Source organism: Salmo salar, chromosome ssa11 (genome assembly GCF_905237065.1).
Source record: "Salmo salar chromosome ssa11, Ssal_v3.1, whole genome shotgun sequence".
Lineage (NCBI taxonomy): Eukaryota > Metazoa > Chordata > Actinopteri > Salmoniformes > Salmonidae > Salmo > Salmo salar.
In genome coordinates this window covers 66,784,980-66,797,333 of record NC_059452.1, presented here as the reverse complement: position 1 = coordinate 66,797,333, position 12,354 = coordinate 66,784,980, and the positions used below count along the sequence as shown (strand labels likewise).

The 12,354-nt window shown below is 42.6% G+C and overlaps 1 protein-coding gene across 1 annotated transcript in view; it reads left to right on the top strand.

Annotated features, from left to right (window-relative positions):
• The window catches only part of LOC106562956 (1-acyl-sn-glycerol-3-phosphate acyltransferase alpha), a 29,803-nt gene that overhangs the window by 7,606 nt on the left and 9,843 nt on the right, over nt 1–12,354 (top strand). Inside the window, exon 2 of the mRNA XM_014128090.2 lies at nt 1,556–1,689. Coding sequence (XP_013983565.2) covers nt 1,556–1,689 — 134 coding nt within the window. The remainder of the gene's footprint in view (nt 1–1,555; nt 1,690–12,354) is intronic.

The window sequence follows — 12,354 nt, the reverse complement described above, 5'->3', positions numbered from 1 at the left end:
GTTATTGAATGTAATGGTACATGTGATGCCACCAGCAGGCAATGTTCTAGCTACGTTATTGTAGGGATGAGCATGAGTAATAGTTTTGTCACTTGTTTTGAGTACCTAATCTTAAAAAAAAAAAAAAGAGAATTCTGTGAAACTATTTTGGTGGAATGCGCTTGTGGCTTGTTCTGGGAGGAAAATAAATTGTCTTAAACATTAATTTGTTTTGACTCTAGTGTTCCATTAGTACAGCCAAGGCAAGCATCACACAGTTCTCCCTAAATTCCCTTTCCTCTCCATGTCTGTCACTCAATTGTGTTCTGACCGCTCCCTCACACACACACATGCCGAGTTCACGCACAAGCTCCCATTAGGCCTACAGAAATGCATGTCTAAAGAACTTTAGAAGGGGGGAAAAAAGTAAGTGTTTCCAATGACATGCTCACTTATCTGAGAAGGTAAAAAAAATATCAGGAACATTTTCCTTATCTGAGGGTCGCCTCAACACAAGTTACTTACAAATAACTGTCAACTTAATAAATAAAACATCAGAATCATTCGGTTTAGGCCTATAACTCATCCAACAAATGCCGTGGCTGTAATTAATCACTGTGCAGTGTTCAATGTGGAATTATTAATCCACTTAGAAAATTCCACAGAACAGACAGAATAAACTAAATCTGTTGGCCTATATCAAAAATAAGGCATTTTGTTATTAAGCCCCGTTTCAAAAACTGTTCCAGACACGCATCACTTCGCACTGGCACAAAAAATTTCATTTGGAAAATATTCTGTTCTACAACAGTTTTTTTTCTATAAAATGGGTGTCTTGACTGCGATAAGGGCTCAGGAAATAAGAGCGTTACATCTGCTAAATTAAAAATACAAGGCTATGCCATTACACATTCATAGGTTTCTACAAGCAGGCGCCACTGCAGCGATAACTGCCTTTTTGAAGATTGTTACACAATATAATTGTTACGTTTCAATAAATTAATCTTAAATGGCAATTGTTTTTTTGTTGACTGAATATAGTTGTATTAGGCCAGTTTTAGGTACACCACCCTGTTCACAAATGGTGAAAGACCGAATCTTAATAACTTGGAGAAGATCTGCAAAGAGGAGTGGGACAAAATCCCTCCTGAGATGTGTGCAAACCTGGTGGCCAACTACAAGAAACGTCTGACCTCTGATTGCCAGCAAGGGTTTTGCCACCAAGTACTAAGTCATGTTTTGCAGAGGGGTCAAATACTTATTTCCCTCATTAAAATGCAAATCATTTTATAACATTTTTGACATGTGTTTTTCTGGATATTTTTGTTGTTATTCTGTCTCTCACTGTTCAAATAAACCTACCATTAAAATTATAGACTGATCCTTTCTTTATCAGTGGGCAAATGTACAAAATCAGCAGGGAATCAAATACTTTTTTCCCCCCACTGTATATACACAATTTCCTCTGGAACTAAAATAAGGAACTAAAAACTAAAACCGATCCAGAAGGATTTTTTTATTTTTTATTTCAGATCAAGATTGAATTGAACATTGCTGTGTTCTTTCCTGTCTCCAGGGTGGTCCGTGCTCTGGTTCGCCATGTTAAGTACTTCCTGGGTCTGAGGTTCGATGTGAGTGGCTTGGAACACCTGCAGACAGAGGGACCCTACGTCATCATCTCCAACCACCAGAGCTCCCTGGACGTTCTGGGTATGGGACACACACACACACACACACGGTCGGTTGGCCACACAAGCAGACAGACGGCAAGGACGGACGTGCGCACACACCACATGCATACGCACGCACACGGGCGGTCCTGCCGACAGTCACACACAGATGGGTGTGCCTGCACACACAGACGTACATATGCACTGATACGCCGATACACACATTTACATTTCACATTTTAGTCTTTTAGCAAATGCTCTTATCAAGAGCGACTTGCACTTAGTGCATTTATCTTAAGATAGCTAGGTGGGACAACTACATATCACAGGCATAGAAGTGCAAGTGCTGGTTGTCTCCCTTCCCACTAACTTCACTTTACCCTCCATAGCTCACGTCCTAAGGGAATCCTCTAGAAATGGTTTGAGTGCAGTCACAGGGCACTCTATTCTGAGAGAACAGTATAATGGGGCTACACTCATGGTTTCAGTGGGTACAGACTGACAACTGTCAGTTGGTATAGCATCACACAAGATGTGATCACTGACATGGCTGTCTAAGGAAGTTAGTCCAAATCCAACGGAGACTGTAGCCTAACTCTAGGACAGACTGGTGCATGTAATCAATCAACAGCACTATTTTAAGACTGTGTATTATTTCATACTAAAGGTTGTATTTGACTGAAGCGAAAAGCCAGGATCAATATGAAATGCATGATGCTTCTTAATTTTTAATTACACCTTTATTTAACCAGGTAGGCCAGTTGAGAACAAGTTCTCATTTACAACTGCGACCTGGCCAAGATGAAGCAAAGCAGTGCGACACAAACAACACAGTTACACATGGGATAAACAAACGTACAGTCAATAACACTATCGAATAATCTATATACAGTGTGTGATAATGTAGTAATATTAGGGAGGTATGGCAATAAATAGGCCATAGTGGCGCAATAACTACAATTTAGCAATTAAACACGAGTGATAGATGTGCAGACGATGACTGTGCAAGTACAGATACTGGGGTGCAAAGGAGCAAAAAACAATATGGGGATGAGGTAGTTGGGTGGGCTATTTACAGATGGGCTGTGTACAGGTGCAATGATCGGTAAGCTGCTCTAACAGCTGATGCTTAAAGTTAGAGGGCGATATGTCTCCAGCTTCAGAAATGTATTAACATTTTTTTTGTATTTATTTATTTATTTATTTTAATGAATTTTTTACCATTCGTTTCAGTCATTGGCAGCAGAGAACTGGAAGGAAAGGCGGCCAAAGGAAGTGTTGGCTTTGGGGATGACCAGTGAAATATACCTGCTGGAGAGCGTGCTGCTATGGTAACCAGTGAGCTGAGACAAGGCGGGGCTTTATCTAGCAGAGACTTATAGATGACCTGGAGCCAGTGGGTTTGGCGACGGATATGTAGTGAGGGCCAGCCAACGAGAGCATACAGGTGGTGGGTAGTATATGGGGCTTTGGTGACAAAACGGATGGCACTGTGATGGACTACATCCAATTTGCTGAGTAGTGTTGAAGGCTATTTTGTAAATGACATTGAGGAAGTCAGGGATTGATAGGATAGTCAGTTTTACGAGGGTATGTTTGGCAGCATGAATGAAGGATGCTTTGTTGCGAAATAGGAAGCCGATTCTAGATTTAATTTTGGATTGGAGATGCTTTATGTGAGTCTGGAAGGAGAGTTTACAGTCTAACCAAACACCTAGGTATTTGTAGTTGTCCACATATTCTAAGTCAGAACCGTCCAGAGTAGTGATGCTAGGACGGGTGCAGGCAGCAATTGGTTGAAGAGCATGCATTTAGTTTTACTTGCATTTAAAAGCAGTTGGAGGCCACCAAAGGAGTGTTGTATGGCATTGAAGCTCATCTGGAGGTTTGTTAACACAGTGTCCAAAGAAGGGCCAGAAGTATACAGAATGGCGTCGTCTGCGTAGAGGTGGATCAGAGAATCACCAGCAGCAAGAGCGACATCATTGATGTATACAGAGAAAAGAGTCGGCCCAAGAATTGAACCTTGTGGCACTCCCATAGACTACGAGAGGTCCGGACAACAGGCCCTCCAATTTGACACACTGAATTCTGAGAAGTAGTTGTTGAACCAGGCGAGGCAGTCATTTGAGAAACCAAGGCTGTTGAGTCTGCCGATAAGAATGCGGTGATTGACACAATCGAAAGCCTTGGCCAGGTCGATGAAGACTGCTGCACAGTATTGTCTTTTATCGATGACGGTTATGATATCATTTAGGACCTTGAGCGTGACTAAGGTGCACCCATGACCCGCTCGGAAACCAGATTGCATAGCGGAGAAGGTACGGTGGGATTCGAAATGGTCGGTGATCTGTTTGTTAACTTGACTTTTGAAGACTTTAGAAAGGCAGGGTAGGATAGAAATAGGTCTGTAACAGTTTGGGTCTAGAGTGTCTCCCCCTTTGAAGAGGGGGATGACCGCGGCAGCTTTCCAATCTTTAGGGATCTCAGACAATACGAAAGAGAGGACTTTGCACCAGTGGATTAATGCAGCACTAGCCCTAAATAGTGCCTGGAAGTGGCTGACTGGCTGTATTGAGTGCAGATTTTGTTTTCCCCTAATGGGAGATTTTGTTTATATTGTAGTCCTTTTGAATGAAACTTCTTTGGAGAGTACGTGATGAGCTGTCTGTTGTTCAGAGTTGGAAAGTCATTCTCCCTGCGTGTCTGTGAGCAGAGGAAGAGAGAATTTCTTAACATGTCTACTACTGGATTCCCATAGGGTCTAGGTTATGCTACTTGTGTGTGCGCCTCGTCTGTCAGCATACCCCCTAAATCTCTTTCGTGAGCCTGCTAATTTGGCCTCTGTGTTTTTTCCTTTGCTGGCTGGTGGAGTTGGTGTGTGTCTGGGTGATGACTGAGTGACATAAGCAGGCTGCAAGCCAGGAGACTGACAGCGGGAGGGTAGGGAGAGGGATGGATAGCGTGGAAGGGAGAAGGAGATTGTGAACTAACACTCGCACTGTACTTTTTTCCTCCCCTTACTAGCTCCGACTTTTGCTGATTGCTACTTTATTGAGGAAACATGTACTTGTCCCACATATCTATCTTAAGATGAATGCACTTAACTGTAAGTCGCTCTGGACAAGAGCGTCTGCTAAAATGTGAAAGATGTGGTGCCTAATTAGAGCTGAGAGAAAACAGAAGGAGGCTGATCTAGGTTCAGAGTTACCATACCAACTGCTAGGGATGTAACGATTCACTTATATGCATAGATGCAAGTGCATCCATCGTTGGGACCCCAAACCGATCCAAATGTAGTATGCATCGGGTCAGATAATGAATTCAAAATTTAGGAATGGCCGGTTCACTATTATTGTATACATTTTTTTACTCATATTACTTTCTGAAAATACCTCTTATCTTTTGTGACAACTGATGCGTCCTCTCCTTCAGTGTCGAACTAAGCATGTAACTGTTGACAGCCATTGATCAACAAGTCATTTTACAATGCTGAACAACCCAGACATTATCAGTAGCTTAGTCAACCGGTGCACCACTTTGCGTGCTGACCGAGGTAGGCTGCGTGTCACCTTCAGCACCTTCAAATGTTTGTAAAATGGCTTGCGCAATACTAGGCTTTATTAGTTCAATAAACTAATACGTTTAATTTGTTAGGTTATTTTGATCAAATGCACTGTTGAAAATTTTTATTTATTTTATTTAACCAGGAAAGGCTCATTGAGATTTAAAATCTCTTTTTCACGAGCGTCCTGGCGTAGATGGGCAGCACCAAGTCATTACAAAAATTTAAAAACATTTTTTACAGACAAACAACATGAAAAACTACAAGTAATCTAGTAAAAACCATAGAATTCACAAGCGTATACCTTAAGTAGCCTAAGCAACCACCTGAGATGCGACTCGTCTGGCTATAGACGCAACCTGCTCCACTACAGCCCCGTCAATGAGAATGGGGGCGTGCTCGGTCCTCTTTTTCCTGTAGTCCACAATCATCTCCTTTGTCTTGATCACGTTGAGGGAGAGGTTGTTGTCCTGGCACCACACGTCCAGGTCTCTGACCTCCCTATAGGCTGTCTCATCGTTGTCGGTGATCAGGCCTACCACTGTTGTCATAGGCAAACTTAATGATGGTGTCGGAGTCGTGCTTGGCCGTGCAGTCATGAGTGAACAGGAAGTACAGGAGGGGACTGAGCACGCACCCCTGGGGGGCCCCCGTGTTGAGGATCAGCGTGGCAGATGTGTTGTTACCTACCATTACCACCTGGGGGTGGCCCGTCAGGAAGTCCAGGATCCAGTTGCAGAGGGAGATGTTTAGTCCCAGGTTCCTTAGCTTAGTGATGAGCTTTGAGGGCACTATGGTGTTGAATGCTGAGCTGTAGTCAATGAATAACATTCTCACATAGGTGTTCCTTATGTCCAGGTGGGAAAGGGCAGTGTTGAGTGCAATAGAGATTGCATCATCTGTGGATCTGTTGGTGCGGTATGTAAATTGGAGTGGGTCTAGGGTTTCTGGGATAATGGTGTTGATGTGAGCCATGATCAGCCTTTCATAGCATTTCATGGCTACAGATGTGAGTGCTACGGGTCGGTAGTCATTTAGGCAGGATACCTTGGTGTTCTTTGGCACAGGGACTATGGTGGTCTGCTTGAAACATGTTGGTATTACAGACTCGGACAGGGTGAGGTTGAAAATGTTAGTGAAGACACTTGCCAGTTGGTCAGCGCAGGCTCAGCGTACACGTCCTGGTAATCCGTCTGGCCCAGCGGCCTTGTGAATGTTGACCTGTTTTAAAGGTCTTACATCGGCTGCAGAAAGCGTGATCACACAGTCGTCCGGAACAGCTGATGCTCTCATGCATGTTTCAGTGTTTCTTGCCTCGAAGTGAGTATAAAGTTGTTTAGCTCGTCTGGTAGGCTCGTGTCACAGGGCAGCTCTCGGCTGTAGTCTGTAGAAGTTTGCAAGCCCTGCCACATCCGACGAGCGTCGGAGCCGGTGTAGTAAAATTCGATCTTAGTCCTGTATTGATGCTTTGTCTGTTTGATGGTTCGTCAGAGGGCATAGTGGGATTTCTTATAAGCGTCCTGCTCCTTGAAAGCGGCAGCTCTACCCTTTAGCTCAGTGCAAATGTTGCACATGTAATCCATGGTTTCTGATTGGGGTATGTACGTACGGTCACTGTGGGGACGACGTCCTCGATGCACTTATTGATGAAGCCAGTGACTGATGTGGTGTACTCCTCAATGCCATCGGAAGAATCCCTAAACATATTCCAGTCTGTGCTAGCAAAACAGCCCTGTAACTTAGCATCTGCTTCATTTTACCACTTTTTTTATAGACAGTCACTGGTGGTTCCTGCTTTAATTTTTGATTGTAAACAGGAATTGGGAGGATATTGTTATGGTCAGATTTGTGAAATGGAGGGCGAAGGAGAGCTTTGTACTCTGTGTGGAGTAAAGGTGGTCTAGAATTTTTTTTCCCCCTCTGGTTACACATTTAACGTGCTGATAGAAATGAGGTAAAACTGATTTAAGTTTCCCTGCATTAAAGTCCCCGGCCACTAGGAGTGCCGTCTCTGGATGAGCGTTTTCCTATTTGCTTATGGCGGAATACATTGAGTGCGGTTTTATTGCCAGCCTCGGTCTGTAATGGTATGTAGACAGCTATGAAAAATACAGAAACCCTCTAGGTAGATAGTGTGGTCTACAGATTATCATGAGATACTCTACCTCAGGTGAGCAAAATCCTGAGACTTCCTTAGATATTGTGCACCTGCTGCTGTTTACAAGTATGCATAGGCCCCTACCCCGTGTCTTACCAGAGGCTGCTGTTCTATCCTGCCGATACAGTGTTTAACCCACCAGCTGTATATTCTTAATATCGTTGTTCAGCCACGACTCGGTGAAACATGAGATATTACAGTTTTTAATGTCCCGTTGGTAGGACATGCGTGCTTTCAGTTCATCCCATTTATTTTCCAGCGATTGAACGTTAGCTAGCAGAACGGAAGGCAAGAGCAGATTAGCCACTCGTCGCTTGATCCTCACAAGGCATCCTGATCTCTTTCCGCGAAACCTACGTTTCCTTTTCCAGCCAATCACAGGGATCTGGGCCTGGTCGGGTGTCCGTAGTATATCCGTAGCTTTTGACTCATTGAAGAAGAACTCCTCGTCCAATTTGAGGTGAGTAATCTCAGTTCTGACGTCCAGAAGCTCTTTTTGGTCATAAGAGACGGTAGCAGCATCATTATATACAAAACAAGTTACGAGCAATGCGAAAAAACAAACAAAATAGCATGGTTGGTTAAGAGCCGATAAGACTGCAGCCCTACCCTCTGGCGCCATCATACCCTACCCTCCGGCGCTGCCATCAGGTGTGCTATTTAGAGGGTGAATGAGCAAGACAAAATATTTAAGTGCCTTTAACGGGGTATGGTGGTAGTTTCCAGGCGCACCGGTTTGAGTGTGTCAAGAACTGCAACGCTGCTGGGTTTTTCACGTTCAACGGTTTTACTGTGTATCAAGAATGGTCCACCACCCAAAAGACATCCAGCCACCTTGACACAACTGTGGAAAGCATTGGGGTCAACATGGGCCAGGATCCCTGTGGAACGCTTTTAACACCTTGCCCAAATGAATTGAGGCCAAAGGGGGGGTGCAACTCAATATTAGGAAGGTGTTCCTAATGTTCTGTACACTCAGTTTATATTATTTATATATATATACATAAAATACACACACCCTGAATCACTCTCACACAGAGAGAGAGAGGTCCAGCTCATGAGCTCCATCAGCAGCATATGTATCTAGATGTTTATAAAATCGTCTTTAACGTCTATGGGCTAGGTGGGACGCTAGCGCTTTCTCAAACATACAACTATTTTACACCATTTTAAAGATAAACTTATCGTTAATCTAACCACATTGTCCGATTTCAAAAAGGCTTTACAGCGAAAGAAAAACATTAGATTATGTTAGGAGAGTACATAGACAAAAATAATCATAGCCATTTTCCAAGCAAGGACATGTGTTTATAAAACCCAAAACACAGCTAAATAAAGCACTAACCTTTGACGATCTTCATCAGATGACACTCCTAGGACACTATGTTACACAATACATGTATGTTTTGTTCTATAAAGTTCATATTTATATCCAAAAACAGCATTTTACATTGGCGCGTGATGTTCAGAAAATGTATTCCCACCAAAACATCCGGTGAATGTGCATATCAATTTACAAAAATACTCATAAACGTTGACAAAATATATAACAATTATTTTAAGAATTATAGATGGACTACTCCTGGATGCAACCGCTGTGTCAGATTTTAAAATAGCTTTACGGAGAAAGCACATTTTTCAATATTCTGAGTACATAGCTCAGCCATCACGGTGAGCTATTCAGACACCCGCCAAGTTCGGGGCAACCTAAACTCAGAATTAGTATTAGAAATATTCTCTTACCTTTGCTGATCTTCGTCAGAATGCACTCCCATGACTGCTACTTCCTCAAGAAATGTTGTTTTTGTTCGAAATAATCCATATTTATGTACAAATACCTCTGTTTTGTTCGTGCGTACAGATCATTTATCCAAAGGCGAGCGCGGAACGAGAGACAAAGTCAAAATGTTCCATTACCGTACTTAGAAGCATGTGAAACGCTGTTTAAAATGAATCTTTATGGTATTTTTAGCGTAAAATTGCGATAATATTCCAACCGGACAATAGCATATTCATTCAAGAAGAAAAAGGAGTGGGGTGCTCGCGGGACCGAGCATATCCAATCCCTTTGTTGCCAGGCAGACCACTCAGCAACTGAGCTCCTATACTCTGCCCAGTGACAGGAGAAGGCTCAAACCACTTTCTGTAGGCTTTAGACAGCCAATGGAAGCCTTAGGAAGTGCAACGTCACCCCACAGACACTGTTGCTTCGATAGAGAATCAAAAGAACTACAATTCTCAGATTTTTCACTTCCTGCTTGGATTTTTCTCAGGTTTTTGCCTGCCATATTAGTTCTGTTATACTCAGACACCATTCAAACAGTTTTAGAAACTTCAGAGTGTTTTCTATCCAAATCTACTAATAATATGCATATTCTAGTTTCTGGGCCAGATTAGTAACCTGTTTAAATTGGGTACGTTTTTCATCCGGCCGTGAAAATACTGCCCCCTAGCCCAGACAGGTTAAAGGGAAAGCACATCCCTACCAACCTCCCATGATAGATATGAACTACTGCTCCACCTGCTGATCCCAATCCTGTAATGAACAGCCCCGGCCTTTTGCCCTAGCTTCTCTCTTTGCCCCCTTCCCTCAAAGAGCACTTTGTTGGCTGCGAAATGGGAAGCACAGGTCACTCCATCTCATTTACACACTCTCTCACACACACACACACACACACACACACACAGAGAGGAGTCAAGTGTTACCCTGCGTCCTTCACACCGCCCACCTTGTCCCACATCAAACCAGCTATTCTCACCTGGCTGGGCTGACAGGACACCAAAACAACCAGCCAACAAAATAGATTAGAACCGCTAAAAAGATCAATACAGGGCTCCAGACTAACATGTTTCCTTGGTGGCACCAGCCCATGATTTAGTTTTCTGCGGCGTCGCGCAATTTATTTTTTGGTCTTATAAAGCCATTCACAGTGCTTTAATAAAGTGTAATAGACTAAAAAGATGACTGCTATGGTGTGTGCTCATCCACACCCCCTCCCAAAATGGCTGCTGTGCCATTTTCTTTTTTTTCTCCCTTACATTACTTGACATAAATCCAGAAAAACTAGATATTGAAGAAATAAGTTAAATATTTTCATGTGACTCTAAATATATTTATGTGCAACCTAATCCAGTGATTGTTATGCATTTTGGGTAGACAGTTGTGATTTTTATTTTATTGTTAAAATAGGGCTGCAGAATGGAATGAATTTGCCTGCATATTTTTATGTGCTCTAATATCATGGGCTAATTCACCACCCGAGTAAGCGGAAACTAAAAAACACATTAGCTAGAGTGCTAACTCTAAATATAGTACCCTCTTGGGTAGCCATGTATTAATCTAACAGTAAATGTTAAAGCCTATGTACTCTCAATGGCCAATGTGCATTTTGCATGCTCCATATCGCAAAGCTAAATCTAATGTCTTGTTTGTAAAATAGTTGCTATTGAGAGTTGAGAAATGAAAAGTATACCTACAGAAAGCTGAGAACATCTCCCAAACTCAACAGGATAGCTGTGTGTTTCCCGTCAATTTGATTTCTTAATTTATTTATTTTAATTTGATTTTTTCCTCGGAAGGAGAGCGAGAGTAGCTCGCTTGACACAGCAGTAGTCCCCAGCGAAATGAATACAGGGGCAGGCAGACACTTTCGTTACAGGAATCATGGTAATGATTGGTTTCAGCCTCCTAATCATGGTTTTGAGTGAAGTGACTATGTAGACTGTGCAGCTTGCACCGACATGAACTATTTAATAATAATAATCATTTTTTACGTGCACGCCAAGTCAAAATGTCTCAATGTGACTAAATGGAGTCCTGCAATACACTACTGATTTACAGGTGAAGTCGGAAGTTTACATACACTTAGGTTGGAGTCATTAACTCATTTTTCAACCGCTCCACAAATTTCTTGTTAAACTATAGTTTGGCAAGTTGGTTAGGACATCTACTTCGTGCATGACAAGTAATTTTTCCAACAATTGTTTACAGACAGATTATTTCACTTCTAATTCACAGTATCACAATTCCAGTGGGTCAGAAGTTTACATACACTAAGTTGACTGTGCCTATAAACAGCTTTTAAAATTCCAGAAAATGATGTCATGGCTTTAGAAGCTTCTGTTAGGCTAATTGACATAATTTGAGTCAATTGAAGGTGTACCTGTGGATGCATTTCAAGGCCTAAACTCAATGCCTCCTTGCTTGACATGATGGGAACATCAAAAGAAATGAGCCAAGACCTCAGACCATGTTCATCTGTACAAACAATAGTACGCAAGTATAAACGCCATGGGATCAAGCAGCCGTCATACCGCTCAGGAAGGAGACGCGTTCTGGTACTTGGATGCAGAAAGTGCAAATCAATCCCAGAACAACAGCAAAGGACCATGTGAAGATTCTGGAGGAAACGGGTACAAAAGTATCTATATCCACAGTAAAACGAGTCCTATATCGACATAACCTGAAAGGCCGCTCATCAAGGAAGAAGCCACTGCTCTAAAACCGCCATAAAAAAGCCAGACTACGGTTTGCAACTGCACATGGGGACAAAGATTGGACTTTTTGGAGAAATGTCCTCTGGTCTGATGAAACAAAAATAGAACTGTTTGGCCATAATGGCCATCATTATGTTTAGAGGAAAAAGGGGGAGGCTTGCAAGCCGAAGAACACCATTCTAACTGTGAAGCACGGGGGTGGCAGCATCATGTTGTGGGGGTGCAATGCTGCAGGAGGGACTGGTGCGCTTCACAAAATAGATGGCTTCATGAGGAAGGAAAATTATGTGGATATATTGAAGCAACATCTCAGGACATCAGTCAGGAAGTTAAAGCTTGGTCGCAAATGGGTCTTCCAAATGGACAATGACCCAGGTCGCAGTTGTAAATGAGAACTTGTTCTCAACTAGCCTACCTGGTTAAATAAAGGTGAAATAAAATAAATACTTCCAAAGTTGTGGCAAAATGGCTTAAGGACAACAAAG